At 50.6% G+C, this 26,446-nt stretch overlaps 1 protein-coding gene across 1 annotated transcript in view; it reads right to left on the reverse strand.

The window, feature by feature from the left end:
• DLGAP2 (DLG associated protein 2) overlaps positions 1-26,446 on the reverse strand; it is a 275,245-nt gene that overhangs the window by 65,265 nt on the left and 183,534 nt on the right. The window contains exons 3-4 of the mRNA XM_018042138.1: positions 19,182-20,242; positions 10,067-10,278 (exon numbers count right to left, since the gene is read on the reverse strand). Of these exons, the coding sequence (XP_017897627.1) occupies positions 10,067-10,278; positions 19,182-20,174 (1,205 nt within the window). The 5' untranslated portion in view covers positions 20,175-20,242. The remainder of the gene's footprint in view (positions 1-10,066; positions 10,279-19,181; positions 20,243-26,446) is intronic.

The following is a 26,446-nucleotide window of genomic DNA, read 5'->3' on the forward strand; positions in this document are numbered from 1 at the left end:
CCCCGACTACCGCCAGGGACACACGCCTCTCCCCAAGCATCTCCTACTGTGTGTCTCACTTAAAATGAGCCCTGGAGACACAAAATATGGCAGTACTACTGGGAATATGCTCCATTTTATGGCTTTAAAATCCACATAAAATTATAATTCCACTTGAAGCTGAAACGTCTAATAAAGTCACTGAGCATAAATTTATTACTGTAGTAACTTTACAACACAAGGATAATTTGTTTTAAATATTGTATTATTATTGAGGAAACAGTACTTATAGGTTACAAGGAGGCCTAGAAGACAATAAAACTGATTTTCAACATCTTTTCTTATTTTAACACTAACATATGCTTTTGGAAAAAATTCATAAAATATTTAAAAGAAAATGAAATTCAGCCAGAAGTCCACCACCCAGAGATAACCATGACTAATACTTTCACATATTCATTTTCCATTGCTATGTCTGTTGGCTCATTTCATGGATCAACTTGACTAGACTGTGGGACCCAGCAATTTGGTCAAGAATAGTCTAGACAGCCAAACCAGTCAATTCTAAAGGACATCAGTCCTGAATATTCATTGGAAAGACTGGTGCTGAAGCTGAAGCTCCAGTACTTTGGCCACCTGATGCTAAGAGCTGATTCACTGGAAAAGACCCTGATGCTGGGAAAGATTGAAGGTAGGAGGAGAAGGGGATGACAGAGGATGAGATTGTTGGATGGCTTCACTGACTCAATGGATATGAGTTTGAGCAAGCTCCAGGAGTTGGTGATGGACAGGGAAGCCTGGTGTACTGCAGCCCATGGGGTCGCAAAGAGTTGGATGCGACTGAGCTACTGAGCTGAGCTGAGCTGAGTCTAGACAGCACTGTGAAGGCATTTTTCAGATGTGCATGCTCTAGCAGCTCAGCCCTGTTGGACTCTTTGTGACCCCATGGACCATAACCCGCCAGGTTCCTCTGTCCATGGGATTTCCCAGGCAAGAATACTGGAGTGGGTAGCCATTCTCTTCTCCAGGGGATCTTCCTGGACCAGGGATTCAACTCACATCTCTTGCATTGGCAATCATATTCTTTACCACTGAGCCACCAGGGAAGCCCAGGGATTTTAGATGTGATTAATATTTAAATTTTTAGACACCGAGAAAGCAGAGTGCCCTCCATTATATGGGTGGGCCTCATCTAATCAGTTGAAGGTCTTAGGAAAAAAGACTGGCTCCTTGGGGAAGAGAAACTGTGCCTTCAGACTGTCTTCAGCCTCCAGTCACAACCTCAGGTCTTCCCTGGGACCCCAGCCTGCCAGCCAGCCCTGCAGAGTTAGAATCTGCCAACCTGCACAATGATGAGAGCCAGTTTCTTACAGTTAATCCCTGTCTATCTTTCTCTTTCTTACACACACACACACACACACACACACACGCCCTGTGTTTCTGGAAAACTCTGACTAACACACCACATAGATTCGGTGGCTTAAAGCAACACTCAAGGGTTAGCTTGCATTAGAGCTGTAGGTCATAGTCTGGCCCACAGTGACCAGGTTCTCTGCTCACAGTATCACAGATGGACACTAAGCTGCCAGCCAAACTGAGCTCTCATTGGAGGCTTGAACTTGTCTACAAAACAGGAACAGATTCACAGACTGAGAGAACGAACTTATGGTTACTGGCGGGAAGGATGGGGAGACGAGGTAATCAGGGGCTTTGGGGTGGACGAGCGCACATTGCTCTACTTTAAAATGGATAGCCAACTAGGACCTACCGCACAGCACACGGAACTCTGCTCGGTGCTGCGTGGAAGCCTGGATGGGTGGGCAGCTTGGGGGAGAATGGGCACATATATATGCGTGGCTGAGTCTCTTTGCTGTGCTCCTGAAACGATTGCGACATTGGTAACTGGCTATACTCTAACACCAACTAAAAAGTTAAAAAAATAATGAGCATGCATTTTTATATATATTTGCCAAATTTTGCAATAAAAGAGATTTTTAAAAACATCTTTATCTCAATAAATTATTTCAAAAGCAATTTGGTTCATCAAAATCTCACTTTTTTGTAAAGATGGTTCCTGTCATTGAAAATTAGCCGATTAGTTTCACTTGCCTGGTTAGTGCCCTGGCAGTCTGTACTTCCATTCATTTATTTACTTGATACCTTATTTACACACCCAGTCCTAGCACAAACTTACTTATTGGGGGAATAGAGAAACAAATTCATGTATTAAGTACAATACACCAAGGAAGGCAATGGTTTTAATAGAATAACTCATCTTTACTTCCTTTAGGAAAGTTGCATAAATCACTGCTGCTTTAGGTTTACTATTAGGCTTCAATTCAGTTCAGTTCAGTTCAGTTGCTCAGTCGTGTCTGACTCTTTGCGACCCCATGAATCTCAGCATGCCAGGCCTCCCTGTCCATCACCAACTCCCAGAGTTCACTCAGACTCACATCCATCGAGTCCGTGATGCCCTCCAGCCATCTCATTCTCTGTCGTCCCCTTCTCCTCCTGCCCCCAATCCCTCCCAGCATCAGTCTTTTCCAATGAGTCAGCTCTTTGCATGAGGTGGCCAAAGTACTGGAGTTTCAGCTTTAGCATCATTCCTTCCAAAGAAATCCCAGGGCTGATCTCCTTCAGAATGGACTGGTTGGATCTCCTTGCAGTCCAAGGGACGCTCAAGAGTCTTCTCCAACCCCACAGTTCAAAAGCATCAGTTCTTCGGCGCTCAGCCTTCTTCACAGTCCAACTCTCACATCCATACATGACCACTGGAAAAACTATAGCCTTGACTAGACGGACCTTAGTCGGCAAACTAATGTCTCTGCTTTTGAATATGCTATCTAGGTTGGTCATTACTTTTCTTCCAAGGAGTAAGCGTCTTTTAATTTCATGGCTGCAGTCACCATCTGCAGTGATTTTGGAGCCCCCCCAAATAAAGTCTGACATTGTTTCCACTGTTTTCCCATCTATTTCCCATGAAGTGATGGGACCGGATGCCATGATCTTCGTTTTCTGAATGTTGAGCTTTAAGCCAACTTTTTCACTCTCCTCTTTCACTTTCATCAAGAGGCTTTTTAGTTCCTCTTCACTTTCTGCTATAAGGGTGGTGTCATCTGCATATCTGAGGTTATTGATATTTCTTCCGGCAATCTTGATTCTATTAGGCTTGCTGCTGCTGCTGCTGCTGCTACGTCACTTCAGTTGTGTCTGACTCTGTGCGACCCCATAGACGGCAGCCCACCAGGCTCCCCCATCCCTGGGATTCTCCAGGCAAGAACACTGGAGTGGGTTGCCATTTCCTTTTCCAATGCATGAAAGTGAAAAGTGAAAGTGAAGTCGCTCAGTCGTGTCTGACTTCGTGACCCCACAGACTGCAGCCTACCAGGCTCCTCCATCCATGGGATTTTCCAGGCAAGAGTACTGGTGTGGGTTGCCATTGCCTTCTCCGCTATTAGGCTTAATGTTGTTTAATTTTGCCCTCAGATCTTACAGATTTACCTCTTTTTGCTCTAATCTCTCTCTTTTTTTAAATATTAATTTTTACTTTATTTTGCTTTACAATACTGTATTGGTTTTGCCATACATTGACATGAATCCACCACGGGTGTACATGAGTTCCCAATCCTGAACCCTCCTCCCACCTCCCACCCCATATCATCTCTCTGGATCATCCCCGTGCACCAGCCCCAAGCATCCTGTATCCTGTATTGAACATAGACTGGCGATTCGTTTCTTACATGATAGTATACATGTTTCAATGCCATTCTCCAAAATCATCCCACCCTCGCCCTCTCCCTCAGAGTCCAAAAGTCCGTTCTATACATCTGTGTCTCTTTTGTTGTCTCGCATACAGGGTCATCATTACCATCTTTCTAAATTCCATATATATGTGTTAGTATACTGTATTGGTGTTTTTCTTTCTGGCTTACTTCACTCTGTATAATCGGCTCCAGTTTCATCCACCTCATTAGAACTGATTCAAATGTATTCTTTTTAATGGCTTAGTAATACGCCATTGTGTATATATACCACAGCTTTCTTATCCATTCATCTGCTGATGGACATCTAGGTTGCTTCCATGTCCTGGCTATTATAAACAGTGATTGCAAATAGAACTGCCTTATGACCCAGCAATCCCACTGCTGGGCATACACACCGAGGAAACCAGAATTGAAAGAGACACGTGCACCCCAGTGTCCATCGCAGCACCGTTTATGATAGCCAGGACACGGCAGCAACCTAGATGCTCTAATCTCTTTATTCAGTGCACTATCTGGGGACAGGTGGGGCTTTGACAGTTGTCGGCTTCTGTTTAGGAAACAGAAAGTCCTGTCTGACTTCTCCTGAGTGTTTGGCTGATTACCCATGTCATCCGTCGCTGTTAGATATCTGAAGACCACAGATGTAAAGGGAGCAACTCGTAGTTAAAGAGTGATGGCTTTCAGCACTCTTCATTGTTTGGGGTGACAGCTCTCCATCCATTATGCAGTCAGATCCGTTGGTTCGCCAGGAGATGAACTGAGCACTGCCCTCAGCGCTGTGGGGGGACACGTGTCTCACGGCTGGATGGGCAGGAGAGAAAGCGCACAAAAGCAGCTGGGTGTAGACCGAGGGGACGCGTGTGCAGCTGTGAGGGTGGTCAGGAACGACCTGGCTTGTGGGGGGGTGGGATTCGAGAGCTCCTACGATGAGAAGAGGGAAAATGTTGGGAAGAAAGGACAGTATATTATCTTTACCTCTAAGTTGAGTTCCCTGCCCAAAGGGCTGGAAAGGAAAGGTGGTCAGTATTAAACACTTTACATACTCATTACAGAAATTTGATAAAGTAATTAAAATGGAGAAAAATAGCTAATAGTGGCTGTCTTTATCCTCAAACATTGATCTTTTCTTCATTTTTGAAAGATACTTTCTCTAAGTCAAATTCTGGGTTCATAGGTTTTTCTTTTAATACTTTAAAGGGGTCACTCATTGTCTTCTGGCTTGACTAGTTTACGACAAAGCCCCCGTGAGAAGGTTTTGCTCCTCTGTATGTAATGCCCTCTATTTTTCTCCAGCTTTCTGTAAGACTTTCTCTTTACTCTCGGTTTCTGGTGGTGTGAATACGTGTGTATTTGCCCGGGGTTTTGGTGGTTTGTTTTGGGTACTTGTCTTTCTTGAGGTTTTCTAGATTCCTCAATCTGTGATTTGCCGTCCGTCGCTATTTTCAGAACTCTTGGGCGTTACGTCTTCAAACGCTTATTCCATGGACCGTTCACCTTCTCTTTTTCTCCTGGGATTCAGTTCCTTGGACAATTTAATGTTTGCCCACAGCCCCTGAATGCTCTTTTCTGCCTTTATTTCCTATATTTGTGTGTGTGTGGTGACCCCTGTGGACTATCTTCAAGTTCACTGACCATCACGTGGTTGTGCCGCGTCTGCTGATGAGCTCAGCAACTAAACCTCTGCTTCTAACACCGTGGTTTTCACCTGCAGTGTGTCTGCCTCCCTCTTTCTTATACTTTCTCTCTCTGCCAATTTCCCTTTGGTGTCTTTGAGTATGCCACGTTTTCCCTCCGATCTTTTACGGCATTAATCCATTATTTTAAAGTTCTCTCTGATGGTTGTCATCAGTCAGCTCTGAATCTTCTCTCGGCTGCTCCGTCTCTTGAGAGTGGGTTTTACTTCCTTTTATTACATCTTTTAAGTTCCAATATTTCTGAATAGATGGCACGTTTGCATAAATGAAGGTCAACACCATATATAAAAAGAGGCATATTGAGATGTCCTGTCCATCCCTGTTGCACCTACTTCCTCCTTACTCCTTAGACGTAAACATTTTTATTAGCTTCTTATTTATTCTTCTATTGTCTCTTTATGTAATATAATCTCACATGCGTTTTAGTCTTGTTTTCCCATTTTATCATATAAAAGTGGCAGCATCGGGTCTTCCCTGGTGGCTCAGTGGAGGAGTCCACCTGCCAAGGCAAGACACAGGCTCAGTCCCACAGGCCGCAAACAGGTGAGCCCGGGAGCTGCACCAGCTGAGCCCAGGGGCCACGGCTCCTAAAGCCCGCACCCCTGGAGTCTGTGCCCCTCGACAAGAGAAGCCCGAGCACCGTGCCGAAGGGCAGCCGCTGCTCTCCACAGCTAGGAAAGAGTCCGTGCGGCAGTGAAGACGCGGCAGCGAAGACGCGGCGGCCAAAAAACACACGAACAAGTTTAAAAAAGAGAGAACCTGTAATTACAATAAACAGAGAGAGAGTCTCAGTCTCTCGTGTTTTTTAAAAAAGTGGCAGCTATATAATAATGTCCAGTACTTTGCTTTTTAAAGTTGATGTAATCTGGATTGCTCCACAGTTGGCACACAGAAGTGTTCCTCACTTTTATAGCTGCCTAATACTCTAGTATATTCTATTAATAATATTCTACTATTTCGATCCTTGCATATATCTGCTGTTCAGTCAGTCCTATCATTGTGGACTCTGGGTGACTGTAACTTCTGCTATTACTGATGGTGCAACAGTGAAGAGCATCTTACCTGTTGCTCTTACGGGTGAACCCACCTGTGGGACCAGATCCCTGCTGGCGGGCATGTGGGCAGCTGACTGCTTCCTACAGCGACGCACATGAGCTAGCGAGCACTGCTGCATTTCTGCACCTTTACGCTCAGAACGGGAGTCTAGATTCTTAGTTTTCAGTGGAATGCTGGAGCTCTCCTAGACTTTCGGTCACTGACGAGGTATGTGGACGCCTTCTCTGGCCTCTGCCCGATTACATGGCCACAGAGCTCATCTCTTCCTGACTGAACTGCAAGGTGTCTCTTGGTGTTAGGAATGTGAGCACGTGTCACCTGTATCATGGGCCATTTCCCCAGGTTTTCATGATTGTCTTACTTTGGTGACAGTACTTTTAGTTTGCTCATTTGTTTGTTGGCCTTTACCATGAATATGTTTTTAGTTTTATGAATTAACATATGGCAATATTTTGTAGTTTCTCACTGTGGAATAAGGTTGGGATATGCCTTCTCCAACTCAAGATTGTAAAATATTCACATGTGCAGAGTCATGTACATATATATGCATGTACATACACACACCTGTATATATACATGTATACATACACACATATGTACATTCACATATAGACATATACACACCTGTACATACACATGTAGACATATACACACACCTGTATACAGTCACACACGCCAACATGATTCTTATGTTTATATCTGTAACCCGCCTGAGTTTATCTTTACATATGAAGTAACTCATATGTAACATAAGGTCTCCTTTCTCTGCAAATTTAAAAATGCTACCTTCTTGAGAGAATGACTCAGAGATGTTCAAAATTATTAGAGATTTGACTTCTCAATTCAACTTAGCAGAAAAAGACCCTAAAATTAAATTAGTTGGTCTACCTTTCATAATAATAAAAAGTGAACTCTCCAGATATCAATACATAAACTAATTTAAAACCTAGTAAATTGGATTCAATAGCATCTTGAAATTTACATTTCATTTAAAATAGCTCTCAGTGGCATCTGCCTGTGGGCAGGGTCTGACCCACAGAGGAACAGAGTTTGTCCTTGATCAATCAACACAACTCTTGAGAATTCTGGGCAGTAAGACAAGTGTGACAAGTCTTTGCTTGTTTTTGCTTCATTTTTCTTTCCGGAGTGAAAAGACTTTCTGTCACCTTGTACTATTCACAGAACACTGCAAGGAGAGAGTGAGAATCCCTGCACGTGTGATAAGGAAGCACGGTCAGCTATTAATGGGAGGACTGGCCGCTTTCTTGGTGCAACAGCAGGGAGACAAGACACTGCTCAACAGAACCACTGTTCCCAGAGGTCAAGCAGCCTTCACAGAAGGGGGGTCACATTATGTGGCTCAAAAGGGCCGATGACAGGTAGCCCCAGACCCTTGCAGGTCTCAGCCAGGCAGATCAAAGCAGGCTTGCTGGGCAAGTCCATCACACAGGAGAGTTTATGTGAGGCAGGAGGCGCGTGAAACTCCCAGGGGTCACCATGCCCATATGATAGTTTAGCCGTAAGAACATCAATCCATCCTCAATCCATCCAATTAGAACTAAAGTATAATTACCAGGCTATTTCTGGCTATTTTATCTGCCTTCTTGAATACCATTATTAACATCAATAGAATTAACTGTGCATACCAAGAGGAGAATAAAAACCTGAAAGAGGTCAGCAGACGCTAATTCTTATGTTTATCACTTGAATCTTAATCTCCTCCTGCTGGTAAAGTTCTGTGGTGCTGGAGGGAAACACCTGGGGAGCTGCTAAATCCCAGACTTCCTGCTCACGGCCATGTTTTAAACCCACCTTCTCCTTTCTCACAGAAAGCATGTGGTCCCTGGCACGCGCTCCTGCTGTTCAGGTGAAGTACTTTCCCTGAACGTGGGATTGCAATAAGCATTTTCAATCAAACCCCTGGTCCCTTATGTGGCCAAGGCACCTCATCCCTTTGAGTCAGGGTTTTGTTCCATAACGTGGGCACAGTTTTAACCTCCCTGGGGAAAGAGCTGAGCTTTTGTGAGGTGATTTAAGATGAAATAAATGAAATTATATTGAAGCCTATAAAATCCCAAGATGTGCTAAGATCCTAACAGGCAATAACAACAACTCAGTTGACGAACCTCCCAGTAACATATTTTCAAGAGAAATTTCGTATCTTAATACAGGGAGCAACTTGCTATGGGAGTTTCGTGGACTTGGCGAATCCGTGGAGTCATCTAACAAGGCATGGCACTGTCTGGACAGGGCACCACCCGCTCCGTGTCACGTATCCACCGCGGTGTCAGGTTTGGGGAAAAAGAATAACCTGCACACGCATAAGGGGAACAGCACATGCCCCGGGAACAGCGTCGACCTGCCGCTTCACCCTCCTGTCGAACCTCCACACCAGAGAAGCCACAGCTCGTGGTGGAAAAAGCAGGTGCTTCTTCACATGTGAATCCAGACTTAGCTGGAAGGATCGGAAACACACAACAGTCTGACAACTAAGAACTACAGTCGTGTTTTCATCGTTCAAATGAAGAGCCAAGTTCCTAGTTTCCTCTATTTGTATTTTGGAAATTAGTTAAATTTATCAGCAGTGTATCTTAGCACACACCCCTGTGTTCATTGAAGCACTAGCCACAGTAGCCAAGACCTGGACTCATCCTGTCTGTCCATGCAGAGGTGAGTGGACAAAGACAGTGCGGTACAGACATGCAATGGAACATTTCTCAGCCATAAAAAAGAGTGGGACGATGCCATTCGAGCAACACGGATGGACCTAGAGATTATCATCCTGTGTGAAGTAAGGCAGAAAGAGAAGGACAAACGCCGTATGATATCACTTATACGTGGAATCTAAAACAGCCCAGATGAACTTATCTGTGAAACAGAAACAGACTTACAGACACAGAACAGACTTGTGGTTGCCAGGAGGGGTGGGGGTGGGGATGGACTGCAGATACAAACTACGACAGACAGGCTGGATAAACAAACGCACAGGAAACTATACCCAACATCCTGGGATAAACCCTAATGGAAAAGACTTTAAACAAAGAAAGGATGTATGTGTGTAACTAAATCACTTTGCTATACAGCACAGATTGGCACAACGTTGTAAATCAACTATATTTCAATTTAAAAAACCCCACAATGTATCTTTGGACAAATATATAAAGCATATTCTATGATATTTATAAAACGAATCCAGTTCCTGTTCTTACCTTGCAAAAACTCTGTTGCCTACATACGCGCCTGTAAAGTTACAGTAAACAGAAAACTCCCCACTGTGACTGTCTCACACACAGGAACTCCTGATAAATAGCTGCAATGATCTGAGAAGACACGGATGGGTCACTGGCTATGACCGGTGCTCAGATATTAACACTTGACTTAGAAATCACCCTAGTATATTTCCTTAATTACTACGCAGGAAGTGTAACCAAAGGTCTGAAAGGTTTTTTAAAGAGGACTTAAAATTGATGGCCACTGAGTCCAATATTTCCAATCCTGGGCTTTTTCTGGATTGACCACTGGCTTGTGTGAGGAAAGCCCTGGGCTGGGGCAGGGGAGGTGTGGGGGGCTTACGTTTGGAGGTCTCCCAGCGGCCTCTGTCCGATGGATGTGAGCAGGGGCTCTGGCCGGAGGGCCAGCTTGGGGGATGTCTTGGGGCTGGAGTCCGAGTCCCCGCTGTCCTCATCGCCCATGGCTTTGATGTAGCTCCCGCTCCTCATCCTCCTGCAGGGGATCTCGTCGTCTCTGCCCCCCGTGGGGCGCCCTCCCCACTCGTCCTGGGGCACCTGGGGAGAGCACACAGGGCGTCAGGGCCCCAGCTGCCTCCTGGGGACGCGGCCCCCGAAGACACGGCTCGTCACCGGCACTCAGCACTGAACATCACACGCTTCTTCATGGTCCGTCACTCAATTCCCAAAAGGACGTTCACATATAATCATTGCTTTTCCTCCTGTTATAAAAGTGACAAACGTTATGGGAAAAGTGAGAAAAATGTTAGAAAAGTAGAATGAGGAGAAAAAGTAGTTTTAGCACCTGGAAAAACCACTGCTAACACTTAGACTTATTTCCTTGTGGTGAGAAAGCAAGTGAACCTTGAGAAAACCGGACAAAAGAGGTCTCCAGTGTGGAGAGGAAGAAAAAAGAGGAGAAGAAGGCAGCCAGAGGAGGAGGCCCTGAGGCCTGTGAGAGCTGACATGGGGCGTGAACCCAGGCCTGGGTCGTGGCCCCCTGTGCGCCGGGGCCCTGTGCGCCGGGGCCCGCCTGGACCTGAGTCCCGGCACTCAGACCGTGTGCTGTCAGCGGTGTGTGTGCAGGCTGCCCTGTGGGCAGGAAGGAGCAGACCCGCCCCCCAAGAAACCCGAGGCCCTCACACAGCACACACATCACAGGGCGTCTCCACCAGGGGCGCCCAGGGCAGAGCGGTCCCTTCACGCTCCACCAGTTGTGATGCTGACAAAAACCGAGACCGCACCAGGCAGCGGCTGAGTGTAGAGGGCTGTGTGAGTCCACACGCGCCGGCACCATCGCACGGAGCTCCGTAGTCCAAAGACCCAGGGCACATGCTCTTCACGCTGGAGGAGGGAATCTCCCACCATGCTCTTTGTGGAGATGGGACGATGCAGTTCCGTGTTGACAAAGTCTTCGTAGGTGGGGCTTGTCCTATGGTTAATGTTTAGAGACTTAAGTACACTCTCACTGTGCTGTGCTTGGTCGTTCAGTCCCGTCTGACTCCTTGTGACCTCATGGACCCCCATGGAGCCTGCCAGGATCCTCTGTCCATGGGGATTCTCCGGGCAAGAATACTGGAGTGGGTTCATTGTAAAAGGAGTCTTGCCATCTTTCCACGTTTTTTAAAAAAATTTTTAAATTGAAGTTCAATTTATTTACAACCTTGTGTTAATTTCTGCTGTATAACAAAGTGATTCAGTTATATACACTGTTTTTCATATTCTTTTCCATGGTGGTTTATCACAGGGTATTGAATACAGTTCCCCGTGCTATCCAGTAGGACCTGCTGTTTACCCACCCTGTACACACTAGTTTACATCTGCTAACCCCAAACCCCTAGCCCTCCCCAGCCCTCCTGCCCGCCGCAGCAGTCTGTTCCTGTGTCTGAGAGCTTGTTCTATAGATGCGTTCATTTGTCATCTCTCCAGTTTTGATGGGGCCGTTCATTACCGCCCCGGCCAGGGACAGGCACAGCTGGCTGCGAGGGCAGAGTTATCAGCTGAAAGCACTTTTTCTCCATCTTCCACCTTGCACACTGTAGCCCAGGGCAGGACGGATGCCCCTTCTGGGGCCCCCACCAACACGCAGGGAGCGGGCGCCCCTCAGTGAGGGTGAGCGCATAGGTACCGAGTCCCCCAGGCCCCATGGTGACGCTCTGCGGATCCTCCCTGCAGCCTGGGTGTGAAACCGACCCCCCCCCTGGGCCAGGCTGGGTCCATGAAAGACACGGAGACACACCAGCCTCACGTGGAAGAGGAGGGGGCTTCACAGGACGGAGACTCTGGGTCCTCACAGGCTGACCCTCAGGGCAGTACGGCCCAGGGACTCCCAGCCGCAGAGCAGGGCTTGGGGGCAGCATGTCCAAGCTCCCTACAGCCAGGTGCCGAGTGCCCATCTCCGACCCGAGGAGCGGTCCAGACCTGGACAGGTGGGTGGGCACGAGACCACAGAGGGCAGCGCAGAGCTGCCAGAGACACCGCGGGAAGAAGAAGAAACGCCGGCAGCATAGCCACTGGGGAAACAGACACAGGTTACAGGAGTCGGGGCACTCGGGAGAAGAGATCAGGAGGAGCGAAGTCTGGGCTTCTCCGGGCATCCAGGCTCTCACCTCTCTCCTCGTGGGGGTCAGTTTCAGCAATCCCGACAAACTGGAGGATGGACAAGGCTGTGGGACAGAGGCTGCCCCCCGCCTCATGCCCAGCAGTCATGCGGGCCCACACTTTATGCCACTAGTCGGAAAACTCGATCTGTGGGTGCCTCTGACCCAGCAATATCCCCAGACAACAGGATTTGTGCTGGGGACTGTGAACTGATCATTAGTGTCAAAGGAGGGAACTGATAATATCTCATGGGGTGGCTGAGAATATCTACTAAACCATGCCACGGATAATACGCACAAGAACTAGCATTTAGCCAAGGAGGGATGTCCACGAGGGAGATCACTTTTTAGCCTGTGGACACCATGTTTCTATACTGTAAAGGCAGGTGTGTGTGTGTGTGCACGCATGCTCAGTGGCGTCCGATGTCCTGAGACCACATGGACTGTACCCACCAGGCTCCTCTGTCCATGGGATTTCCCAGGCAAGAATGCTGGAGTGGGTTGCCATTTCCTTCTCCAGGGATCTTCCCGACCCAGGAACTGCACCATGTCTCCTTTGCCTCCTGCATTGGCAGGGGGGTTCTTTACCGCTGAGCCACCGGGGCAGCCCTGAAAGACAGAGATGCTGTATTACGCACAGAAACACAGCTGGAAGGATGTGCAGTGATCACTGGGAGACAGTAACGGTGGGCTTTTCAAGGATTTTTCTTTATATTTATATTTTCTAAGTTTTCTACATGGACCATATATATATTAGTAACTATTGTAATAAAAAGTAAACTTATTTTTTTAATTGAAGAAAATTTAGTCCCAAATGAGAACACATTTCAGTAGAGGAGACAGGCATAAAATAAAGTGAATTATGGTTTAATTAGGGCAAAGAAGGAGGTGTGAGGGCAAATAGGGAAGGAGCCAGAGGAAGCTGTCAACAGAGAGGAGGTGATCGGGGAAGGCTTCCTGGAGGTGAGGCTGGGGGCTCTAAGTCATTGGGACTCGAGCAGCAGGCAGAAGAGCGTCTCACAGAGGCTCCAGCTCCCCCACCAGCTCCCTGGAGAGGGGCTCGGCTGTGGGACAGACGCTCCAAGGAGGCTGGTGGGGGGTGGATGGGGAGGAGCCATGTGCCAGGGAAGATGCATCTCCACTGGCAGCTTATGGAATTTTTGTGAATCAAAAACATGCTTCTGTCAAAAAAAAAAAAAACAAAGTAAAGATTTTTTTCCAGCAGCTTGTGAATTAACTAACAAATGAGATCAGCTTGTATATTTTTGTTTCTGATTGAAGCTGCCAATTTCGCAGTCTTTGACAGAAGAGATTTCAATACAGAAGGAGAGTAAACCAGAGTCGAGCAGTTGCAACGCTGATTCCGAAGCATATGCCTGCAGACCGTAAAAAGAATGGGGGAGTGACACCGAAACGCCACCGTGCCTCAGGAAAGAATGCTTTCTTCAGCACATTACAGGGTCACAAACCTTCAGTGGCCGGCGTGAGGGTGGCCAGGGTGGACCCCAAAACATCCAGTGCTTTCATGAAAGAATAAACTTCTTTTCACAGTATCCACAGCTTCCGCAAATCCATGTGTAAATCTTTGCATTTAGAGATAATTATTACTCTAATTTCCTACTTGCTTAGAGCACTGAGTGACATTTACAATTTCTGAATAGGCATTTTCTTAAGGTCGATGTGAGTGTAGATTTCAGTATCTCCTGCTTATTGTTTGAAGAAGACTTCAGGCTGCAGGTTAAAATATTCTTTCTTCCTTTTAAGCAGCATGGCAAAGGTACAAGGGCTGGGGTTTTGTAATAATATTCTCTTCCAGGTGCTGAAACCAGGGAAGAAAATGCCATCAAACACTAGGTGTCCATGTGGGGACATGTCTTCTCCATTCAGCCCACAATTTTCTTGTTTTGTTTTAAACGCATGCCAGGCACATTTGCCCTGGGAATGTAACAGAGCCAGACAGCTGGGTTTCCCAGTTCCAGGCTGTCACAGGGCAAGACCATGGGTCCGAGTGGGGCGCCCTCGAAGGCAGCCCGGACATCTGTCTGGGGCGGCTGTGATGCCACACACTGGGGGGACGTGGCCAGCACCCCGGGGCCAAGAAGCAGGACGCAACCCCACCCCCTGGAGGACCGGCTGCTGTCCTGTGCGACCCCACCCCCTGGAGGGCAAGCTCCCGTCCTGTGCAACCCCAGCATTTGCCTTCCCATCCACTGCGACCCGAGCCTTGACTACAGCTCTTTTCTGTGTGTAAACCAAAGTGCTCTTGGTTTCCTTTGCGCGGTGTCACTGATGGAGGGAACTGTGGCGCGCTGCTCCACCTGGAGGGTCAGAGCAGCCTGCGGGTGGGCCTCTGAGACTCCCTCCTCAGGTCCAGATTAGAGGCAAGTCTTCACCCAGAAACGAGCTCCCGAATTCTCCACTTCCCTCTGGACACATCTGTCAGGGACCAGATGATCTTATATTAAGATTCATGTTCTTATTTTACAAGTGACCTTCCTTTTATTCCTCTGTTTTATTAGTGATTGGAAGCTTTATACACGGACACGAGCCTGTGCACTTGAGCCTTGAATGACGCGGGAATTGGCGTGCCGCCTGTCCACGCAGCGAAAAGTCTGAGCATAACGTGCAGTCAGCCTTCCATGTGTGGTTTAGAAAAACCATCCATCTTTACCAAATGGGCCTTTTCTGGTTTCTGCCTCAAGCACTTCAAAGGCCTCAGGCCTTGGGTGCTTCCGCACGGTCCGAAGTAAAGGCTGACTTCTGACCAAGAGCTGAGGGTGTGGGTCAGCTCTGAGACCGACTCCTCCACACCCCTTCTGGAGTGACGCCACCTCTGTCCGGACTCCCCTATCCCAGCACATGGGGGCAGGGCCGATGGGAGTGACAAGTGTCCAGCACGGGGACTGACCCAGGAGGCCCGATCGTTCACTGCATCACCGTCGGGTGCTGGTTTGGTCTCGGGCCTGTGACAGGCAGGCATTTGAGAAATGTTGCCGAAATAATTTCTTCATTGACGGATGTTGGGGTTTGAGCATTGCCAGCCGTGAGCCTGGTAAATCTCTCAGCCTCATTGATTGCGTGTGCATCAGACGCTGTGCTTAGATTTGAGAGAGTGTAAGAAGGGCCCTTGGGAAACCGTCAGTCACTACAGAAACGTGTGCTGTTGTGTGGGTGAGCATCCTACCTCATTCTCGTTCACCAGTTAAGAATGACAGGCCTTGCGTGTGACTGAATGCACGCAGTGGGGAGCCACAGAGGAGCTGACTCGTGGGCTGGCATGCCCGCCGCACTCGGCACCGAACCCACTGTGTGAGCGACACTGGGAAAGACAGTGTCGGAGGCTGTATTTCTGTGTGCACTCGAGCTGGGGGCCAGGGGACCTCACCAGCTTCATGAGTGACCCGGGGGCAGGCTGCTCACGACCCACAGCATTTGGAGCCCTTTCCCGTGAAGGACGGCGGGGTGGGCTGGGTGCCTGGGCTGGGATGCGCAGACCTTGGTAGGGGCTGGGTGTTTGAGGCAAAGCTGAAATGCCCTTCCAGCCTAGGGAAGCCTCCATGCTCACAGTGACCCTGAGGCTCCCTGTCCTCCCGCTCCTCTCCTCCGACAGCTCCCGGAGTGTCGGGCCGGGAGCTCCTCCCCCAGCAGGCCCCAGACAAGACACTGCAGCACGGTCAACACACACAAGGGGGGAGACCCTGGTCACCGGAGGGACCCTGTGGCGGGCAGAAACAACAGAGACAGGAAGGAGGGACAGAAAGTGAAGGAGGCGGGGGTAGAGGCCAGGGCCCAGGATGGGAGAAGGGGACCAGAGCTGGTGCTAGTCCCAGGCTGCGTGATGCTGGAGGGGCCAAGGCCCACGTTCCTGGTGTGCTCCCGGTGTGTTCCCAGTACGTTCCCGGTGTGCTCCCGGTGTGTTCCCAGTACGTTCCCAGTGTGCTCCTAGTGTGCTCCCGGTGTGCTCCTAGTGTGCTCCAGGTGTGCTCCCGGTGTGTTCCCAGTGTGCTCCCGGTGTGCTCCCAGTATGTTCCCGGTGTGCTCCCGGTGTGTTCCCAGTGTGCTCCTGGTGTGTTCCCAGTACGTTCCCAGTGTGCTCCTAGTGTGCTCCCGGTGTGCTCCTAGTGTGCTCCAGGTGTGCTCCCGGTGTGTTCCCAGTGTGCTCCAGGTGTGCTCCCGGTGTGCTCCCGGTGTGTTCCCAGTGTGCTCCTAGTGTGCTCCAGGTGTGCTCCCAGTGTGTTCCCAGTGTGCTCCCGGTGTGCTCCCAGTATGTTCCCGGTGTGCTCCCGGTGTGTTCCCAGTGTGCTCCTGGTGTGTTCCCAGTACGTTCCCAGTGTGCTCCTAGTGTGCTCCCGGTGTGCTCCTAGTGTGCTCCAGGTGTGCTCCCGGTGTGTTCCCAGTGTGCTCCAGGTGTGCTCCCGGTGTGCTCCCGGTGTGTTCCCAGTGTGCTCCTAGTGTGCTCCAGGTGTGTTCCCGGTGTGCTCCTGGTGTGCTCCCAGTGTGTTCCTGGTATGCTCCCGGTGTGTTCCCAGTGTGCTCCTGGTATGTTCCCAGTGTGCTCCTGGTGTGCTCCAGGTGTGCTCCTAGTGTGCTCCAGGTGTGACAGAGGCAGTTGCCCCCATCTGTCCTCCCACCAGGGTCAGGCAGCCATCGTCCACCTTGTGTCCCTGGAACTCAGGGCAGGGTGTGACAGGGGCCATCCGCTCCTGAGCTGACCACCTGCATGTCACCCACCTGGTCAGTGTGACATTCATTAAAATTCTGACCTTAGATGCTGTGTCTGCCGATGGAGAAAACACCAAAACAAGCTCTTTCAAAGAATAAAACGGATCAGAATTTTCTTTTAATTCTGTTGTCTGCTTTGACCTACTTAAAAACATAAAAAGAACTTCCTCTAATGTTAACTATGTATTCTGTACAAACCAAAGGTGAAAATAAAATACAGTACTTTTGCTCACCTCCAAATTTCTCTAGCTTCTGGTGGAGAAAACAAAAAGAGCCTATGAGCATTTATTTCTCCCCTCTGTTCTTTAAAATCTTACTATAGCAGCAGCTACAGACAAACTCTTCCACTCCCCTGCCTCTGATCTGGCTGGGGAGGATTCCCAGGAAGTGCAGTGCAGTCAGCAGGGAGCCTGTGGGCGGGCTGGGCTCCAGCAGCCTAGGGAGGGGCGGGGCCTGGGGCGCTCCAGGTCTCACATCTCCCATGTTTATCACAGTCCTTTACAGACGTTCAGGCAAAAACTTCCTGTTTATGCATTAGCAAGGACTTCCCTGCTGGCTCAGCAGTAAAGAAACTGCCTGCAACGCGGGAGACTTGGGTTCGATCCCTGGGTTGAGAAGATCCCGTAGAGGAGGGCATGGCAACCCATTCCAGTATCCTTGCCTGGAGAATTCCAAAGAGAGAGGAACCTGGTGGGGTCCATGGGGATGCAGAGAGTTGGACACAACCAAGGGACATTTAGCAAATAACTACAAGTAAAATTTAAGTCTTAAATATTAACATTTTAATTAATATCAATCAAATATTACTATTTTAATATAAAATAATAATAAGCACTATTCTTTAAATATTAAATATTCTGTCTCTTTGAATAAATCTGCTTATGAAAGCAATCTGATGAGCAGATTTTCCTTTTAAACCAGATCCACTGGGTCATGGACCGTGCTCCAGGTGGCGGTTGGAATTGCTAACGCAATCCCAATTCGAAGCCACCTGATGCCTGAGAAGAATCGCGGTTGCTTATCTGCCTGATAACTGACTTCCTGACGACTCAGCCAGCAATCAGACGCTGGTGATCAGACAGGTTACTCAGGGTTCCAAGAGAACCTCTCCAATCCCATGCACAGCCTGCATCACCCACCGAAGGGTGGATTCGAATGCAAATTACATGTGCCCTGAAGGAAACTTCAGGTTTCAGAGCTTTGCTAACAGTGCTGATAGCTGAGAAAAGTAACTGCAGAGGCCTCTTGAAAAAAGAGGGGACCTCTTGGCTCTGGGCTCCCCTCTCATTTGGGCTCGTGTGGTTAGCCAGGAGGACAGGAAGAGCCCCAAGCAGAGAATTCCGATGTCAGCGCGTCCGTGCCCGCCTGTGCCTGCTGTCTTGCCCACACCCCTGGCTCCTACAACCAGGCTGCTTCACGTATCCAAGGTTTAAAGCTGCCGGCACGGGGAAGGCTGGTGAGCTCGTGCAAACTCATTCCTGGGCCCCACTGGCCGCTTTCAGATAGGGAAATGTTGCTGTGGGCACACACGTTGTGGCTGTCACTGGATCCTGCAGCCTCAGAGGCTCCCGAGACTGGCCCGCCACACTCCAGGTCCTCCTGGGATGCTCCCACCAGTAGCCTGCAGAGTCTGGATGACCCCCTCACTTGCAGAGCAGACGGCCCCCTCACCCGCAGAGCCTGGACGCCCCCCTCACCCGCAGAGTCGGGACGCCCCCTCACCCGCAGAGTCAGGATGCCCCCCTCACCGGCAGAGTCGGGACGCCCCCTCACCCGCAGAGTCTGGACGCCCCCCTCACCTGCAGAGCCCGGATGCCCCCCTCACCTGCAGAGCCAGTATCCCCCCACTCACCTGCAGAGCCCGGACGACCCCCTGACCTGCAGAGCCCAGACGCCCCCTTCTCCTGCAGAGCCCGGATGCCCCCCTCACCTGCAGAGCCAGTATCCCCCCACTCACCTGCAGAGCCCGGACGCCCCCTCACCCGCAGAGTCTGGACGCCCCCCTCACCTGCAGAGCCTGGATGCCCCCCTCACCTGCAGAGCCAGTATCCCCCCACTCACCTGCAGAGCCCGGACGCCCCCCTGACCTGCAGAGCCCAGACGCCCCCTCCTCCTGCAGAGCCCGGACCCAGCCCTCACCTGCAGGTAGTGGCAGGGCCGCAGTGGTGGCTTCAGCTCCGGGGGCCCGGGTGGCTTGTCCAGGTGCAGGGAGCTCTTGCGGTAGGCCTCCTTGGCCTGGCTCACGGTGAGCGTGGACCAGGAGCTGCGCTTCATGTACTTGGCATCAGGCGTCAGAGCCAGGCCCTCGCAGGCCGAGCACTTGACATCATTGTTGCTCTTGGAGGTTCTCAGCGAGAGGTCCCCGAAGGGGCCGGGAAGCGCGTCGGGGTAGCAGCGGGCCACGGGCTCTGCGTGGGGCCGGCCGAGCGCGCTGGAGGCGCGGCAGGTGCTGTCACTGTCCAGGTTGTCGTCCGAGCCCCACCAGCTGCCCGGGCCCCCACGCGGCCGGCCCTCCACCTTGCGCTCGCGGCTCTTGCTCCGCCGGCCGTGCTTGGCGTGGTGGCCGTGCGCGTGCTCGTCCGCCCTGCCGTCGGCTCTGGTGCCGTTGACGTGGCCCTTGGATGAGCCCTCCAGGGAGTGGGACTTGGTGAAGAGCTTCTGCACCGAGTGCACCAGGTGCCGGATGCGGCCGGGGCTCTCGCTGCGCTGCTCGGCGGCCGCGGAGGCGCGCTGGTACTGCAGCGTGTGGAAGCCGTCCCGGTGCAGCGGCAGCTGCTTCTCGAACTGGTCCAGCAGGTTGGCTGGGATGCGGTTGGCCTTGGCGCCCGCGTGGGCCACGGCGCAGTCATCCCTGCTGTCGTAGTGGGAGCTGTAGTGCATGCGGGGAAAGGTGCTGCTGGACACGTGGTCGCCCAGCACCACGGGCAGCATCACGCAGTCGGAGTGGATGGAGGTCCGCGGGGAGCAGCGGTGGCGCTCCAGCGGGCAGCTGTCGGCAGGGCCGAGCAGGTAGGGCGGCCGCGCCTCGGGGCCATGGTGCAGGTGGCCCAGCTCGCAGTCCTCGGGGGGCGTCAGGCCGCACGTGTGGCCGGAGCACAGCGGCGGGTTCCGACTCCCAGACAAGCCCTTCATAGTCCTTGGTGCGGGGGAGTACCTCTCTTCATTGAAGTGCGGAGTTGGGGACCATGAATACTGCTGGTCTGTCGAGAGAACACAGAAGCTGGGTCAGACGTGGAGCGACTTGGAGGGAAAGCCTGTGTGGACACCCCCGTCCACATGGGGACTGTTTTTATCCCGGGACCACTCTGGATATGGACACTGAACTGAATGGTCATTTTTTCACACCACATGGACGGCTCCAAAGTCCAGGAGTATAAAGAAGAGTAACCACTATTCCCCAGCCTGGTTCTGCAACTACAAATACTGATATATGTCTAAAATGGTCATCAGGTCTTGACAGTTAGATTTGGTGGTGTTAAGCAAACAGTTCGGGGGAAAAGAGTTACATTGACTAGATTTGAGTGCTGTAGTTCAGTTTAAGAAGTTTGAGGAATAGCACCTGCTACTTAAGCAGTGAGATAGCTGGTGGGCTGATGTGCCACACGGAGGGTTGGCCGTGAGCTGCGTAAAGCCACGCACTGGCCGTGCAGGCAAGAAGCAGAGGCGACTTTCTCAAGGCCACTGTCCAAGTCAATATGAGGATGAAGTCATGATGCCCTGATTTCCCGTTTCACACTGTTGATTTTGAGCTCTACGATTCTACTCAGAAAAAAAGGTTTCATTTTGTGAGTGGTGCTACTGTACGGAGACCCTGGAACCCCCAGAGCTGACCTCTGCAGGATGCCGAGTTTGCCAGGGGGAAGGCCGCTCAGTCCACTGGTTGGAACTGGGCCTGTGGACACGACTAGTTAGGTTCTGCCCCCACTGGTGCAGGACTCTAGGTGGGCTTCCGTGTCCTCAACAGTGGAGGTCCAGGAGGAGGGTACGCACATGGCTGCTCTAGCTACGTTACCGTGACTGTGGTTGTTACCATTTTCAGCTCTCCTGGGTCAGCAGCTATGAAGTTCAGGGTGTACTGGGCTCCCGGCTTTGCCCCTCGCTCTTCCTCTACTTCCTGCTGTCCTAGCGCTTCTGCTTCTGTTGCTTCCAGCTGGCCATCAAAGGGGTGCAGGAGATACAGACCCCAACACAGCACACTACATGCATATGTGATGTGTATACATAGTGCATATATCCACACAGAATATGTACACATTGTACACGGTATGCATATCATATATACAGTAAATACAGACTCTATAGTATATGTGTGCTGTGCTTAGTCGCTCAGTTGTGTCCAACTCCTTGCAACCCCATTGACTGTAACCCTCCAGGCTCCTCTGTCCATTGGGATTCTCCAGGCAAGAATACTAGAGTGGATTGCCATGCCCTCCTCCAGGGAAACTTCCTGACCCAGGGATCAAACCCAGGCAGGTCTTCCACATTGCAAATGGATTCTTTACCATCTGAGCCACCACGGAAGCCCATTATAGTATATTATATATATATGTATGTATATAGCTTCCTCAATGGCTCAGCAGGTAAAGAAATCTGCCTACAATGCAGGAGACACAGGTGACGCGGGTCTGATCCCTGGGTTGGGAAGATCCCCTGGAGGGCATGGCAACCCACTCCAGCATTGCCTGAAAAATCCAATAGACAGAGGAGCCTGGAGAGCTATAGTCCAATGGGTCACAATAGTACATAGTATGCATATATGATATATAATGTAATACATACAGAAAATACAGACCCTAATATGTACAGCATGCTGCAGTCCATAGCATCATGGAGAGCTGGACGTAACTGAGTAACTGAACAACAATAACAAATGTGTACAGGAAACCAATTCTATTACAGTATATAATATACACAAGTTCATTGGAAGGACTGATGTTGAAGCTGAAACTCCAATACTTTGGCCACCTGATGCGAAGAGCTGACTCATCTGAAAAGACCCTGATGCTGGGAAAGATTGAGGGCAGGAGGAGTTTAGTTCAGTCGCTCAGTTGTGTCTGACTCTCTGTGACCCCATGAACTGCAGCATGCAAGGCCTCCCTGTCCATCACCAACTCCCAGAGTTCACCCAAAATCATGTCCATTGAGTCAGTGATGCCATCCAGCCATCTCATCCTCTGTCATCCCCTTCTCCTCCTGCCCTCAATCTTTCCCAGAATCAGGGTCTTTTCAGATGAATCAGCTCTTTGCATCAGGTGGCCAAAGTATTGGAGTTTCAGCTTCAACATCAGTCCTTCCAATGAACACCCAGGACTGATCTCCTTTAGGATGGACTGGTTGGATCTCCTTGCAGTCCAAGGGACTCTCAAGAGTCTTCTCCAACACCACAGTTCAAAAGCATCAATTCTTTGGCACTCAGCTTTCTTTATCGTCCAACTCTCACATCCATAAATGACCACTGGAAAAACCATAGCCTTGACTAGAGGGACCTTTGTTGACAAAGTAATGTCTCTGCTTTTTGTAATATGCTGTCTAGGTTGGTCATAATTTTCCTTCAAAGGAGTAAGCGTCTTTTAATTTCATGGCTGCAATCACCATCTGTAGTGATTTTGGAGCCCAGAAAAATAAAGTCAGCCACTGTTTCCACTGTTTCCCCATCTATTTGCCATGAAGTGATGGGACCGGATGCCATGATCTTAGTTTTCTGAATGTTGAGCTTTAAGCCAATTTTTTCACTTCCTTCTTTCACTTTCATCAAAAGGCTCTTTACACAAGTAGTATGTATAGGTAATACATATATTCATTGATAATATGCAGAAAATAAGGCTCTATTACAGTATACAATATGTATGTGTAATATAAAATGCATACACAGGAATAGATTCTGTGATCATGTATAATATGTGCACATAACTGTATATGTAATACATATATACAATATGCACATACAGTATACAGCATGCATATATATGGGGCTTCCCTGTGGCTCAGTGGTAAAGAATTCACCTACAATGCAGGAGACGTGGGTTTGACTCTGGGTTGGGAAGATCCCCTGGAGAAGGGTATGCAACCCACTCCAGTATTCTTGCCTGGAGGATTCCATGGACAGAGGAACCTGGCCGGCTACAGACCATGGGGTTGCAAAGAGTCAGACATGACTGAGCAACTCACATGCATATAATAGTAGGGAATAGATTCTATTACCATGTACAGTGGACACATAACCTGTATATGTAAGGCATATACTCGTGCATAAGACACATGTACGGTCTCTAGGAAGGACACAGAACACACAGGGAGTAGACCCTGTTAGAGCGCCTAGTGTACACGCATGGCGAGCATCTGTGATGCACACACCCCTACGCAATATGTACACGCAGGGAACACAGATGGGGTGGCAGGCCCTCACTGGCCGGCCCCAGCCCACGCCGGGCGCAGCAGAGGCTCCGAGCCCTGAGGAGAGCGGGGGAGCTCGGCGCCCCGCACTGCTGGCTTGTCTCAGCCTCCGGGAGCATCCTGCACTGTGTCACACCGGCGGCCGCTCTCGCGGGTCCTCTCCACGCCCCGCCCCCCCGGCTGTGACACTTCCCCCAGGACTTCTTCTCTGAGACCCAGCGTCAGCACCACCCGCCTCGGCTCAGACGAGCCTGGGACCCCCGTGCGCTTGTCCAGACGGGGACAAAAAGGCACCCTGTCAGCGCCAAGGGCCTCACACTCTCAGGAAGGAAGCTGGCTGGGGTCCAGCACCCCTCCCAGGGCTGGGGCCCGTGTCCTCCTCCACCAAGAGCGTCCCGCTTTCTTCACTCACAGACCTGCTCCGGCGCCACCTCGTAAGGCGGGGACCCGTGCTCGCAGAGCCATCCACCCTGGCCCCGAAGGTGCCCTCCTGGGCCACCGAGGGAAATGGGGAAGAAAGCAGACAGACACGAGGTGTCTCCCCGATGGCCACTGACCCCGTTCTCTTGATGACCCTGCAGAGAGGCATCGCCAGCTGCCAGGCACCGGACCAACGATGCCTGTGGAAATGGGGCGGGACCCTGCAGGCCCGGCACACAGGGCCCACCATGTCCCCCGTTCTCAGCTTGGAGAAAAGGCCTTAGTCTCCCAGGCTTCCCCGAGGCTCAAAGAGCAGAGTCAGCAGTTACCAGCTGGGGAAGTGAGGGAACTGCAGAAAAAGGAAAACGTCCTGAAGAAACGAGACGAGAGATTCAATACCAGCGCAGCAGTAACCCAGTGTCCTGGTTGCTCCTCAGGGATGGATGTGCCATCTGACACGTATCTTGGGGCTGTTTTGCAGAAAACAAGACCCCTGCCTGGGTGGAGGGTGGTGACTACATGCTCACACCCGAGACCAGCCGGAGGTTGAGGCCTGAGGCTCCTGGAGTGTCACCCCTCACGTCCAGGCCATGGTCTGTGAGTGTGCCCTCACGCCCAGGCTGGCCAGGAGCAGGGATCTGAGACGCCGTGGTCTTGGCTCAGGCCTCCCCGTCAGTAACCTGTCTGCTCCTGAGTCTAGGAGCAGGGATCTGAGACGTCATTGTCTCAGCTGGCGCCTCCCCGTCAGTAACCTGTCTCTGCTGACTTGGCCTCTCCACATGCTCGGCCTCACTGAGCGTCTGGCACCACCACGCTGGCCAACACCAGTGTGGGCTCCAGGGCCCTGTCCCAGGCTCCACAGCTGCCACCTGTCAGGCTGGTCCAGACTAGGGGACAAGCGATAAGAGAGGACTCAGCTTCCCTGATCCCAGGAACTTGGGGGCGAGACGTCTACCAGGGAGTGCCTGCTGGCAGGAGAGAAAGCAGAAGTTTCTCGGGGACGCCGGGGTTGGGGCGAGGCTGGGCGTGGTCTCCTGGGGGCAGCATGGGGTATCCCCTGTCTGTTCACAGCACAGGGTCTGCAATTCCGGGCCTGGGGGCCCTTCACCCCCTGGCACAGCCTCGCTCCGTCCAGTGTGAGCTTCACCATGGCCTCGGGGGGGCAGCCATCCCATAAGAGCTATGCAGCGCCTGCCCATCTCAACGGCCAAATTGTAACTGGAGAAGAAATATTAGGAAGGGATATTTCAGGTTCCATTACATTTTAACACAGTTAAAAGCAAGTTTTCAAAGGAAATTCAGGGTTCAGCTGGTAAACAGCATGACCATGTTCTGTAATCTAGACTGTACAGCAGCCTACGTTGTCATCCTATTATTGCCTGCTTTATTTTTCCATTAACATGTCATTTAATATAGTTCTAAAGTTGCTCCATGCTAAAGAGCCAGCCCATTATCGCTCCACACACGCATCACGTTTCCGCTTAATGTTCAGCCTGCAAGCGACGCTACGGCTGTGGCTTCATAAATGAACAGCATCAAAGAGAAAAGTTTAACTGAAATGAATTAAATTTGATTTTGCCGCATGTTGATAACACTGTCATTTCCCCTGAGTTCAGGGACTGAATTTCCTGGCGTACGCATGGAAACTTACACCTTACCTCTCAAAATGAAGCAGTAACAATACACAGGGTAATAACCCACCGTAAATAATGTCCGAATGGAAACAGGTGATGAGGACTTAGAATGCAGGTTTGTTTTTTTTTAATAAGTCTGCATAACATATAATAAATACTGAGGGGCTGGTAATTTCTCTTTGTGAAAGTAAGGTAACAAAATGTGGAAGCATCTTGGTTTCCTTATCTCCAGCTATTCACTGAACACTTTTTTGTTATTAACCAAAAGAAAATAGCAATTATCATCATTATGCATTAACTATCTCCCCAAATTCACATGAGGATCTAAATGCACATTTTATAGCTGGATTTCACAAGACAGTTGGCATGCCTGGTGAAAAACACGTTCTGAGTCGTGGAATTAACCTTTTAAAATATGGCTAACGTGATGGAGTGCTCACCATGCTAGGTTGAGTCACAGACTTGATCCTCCTGGAAGCTGCCCCCAACCCGGGAGCCATCTCCACCGCAGGCAGAGACCGAGGCTCACAGGGCAGGTGGGCAGGGCCCCGAGGGGGCTCCACACACGCAGACACACACGTGCACATGTATATGCTCACATCAGAGCTGCGTTGGACAGAATCCTGCATCCAGCTCTGGGCGGCTGAGGACGGGGAGGGTGGAGGGGGTCCTCTGTGCCCTTTCTGGTTAAACCAGGCTTGCAGGTTCAACATCTAGCACAGCCTGAGCCACCCAGGCTGGACATGCCCTGTGGCGATGGGCCCAGGTAAGGTTTTGGGGAAGTCTGGAGCTCTGCGCCTGCCCCACCCCTGGGTAAGAGACCTGAGCCTGGAGGTCCTTCCCCGAGGACCCTCTGCTGGGAGCTCGCTCGCACCCGAGCTGCCTGCACTTCCCTCTGATTTCGCCCACCTCAGGGGAGAGACAGACTGTCCGCTGTGCCATCGCTGCTCCCTCACT

Source organism: Capra hircus, chromosome 27, assembly GCF_001704415.2.
Source record: "Capra hircus breed San Clemente chromosome 27, ASM170441v1, whole genome shotgun sequence".
Lineage (NCBI taxonomy): Eukaryota > Metazoa > Chordata > Mammalia > Artiodactyla > Bovidae > Capra > Capra hircus.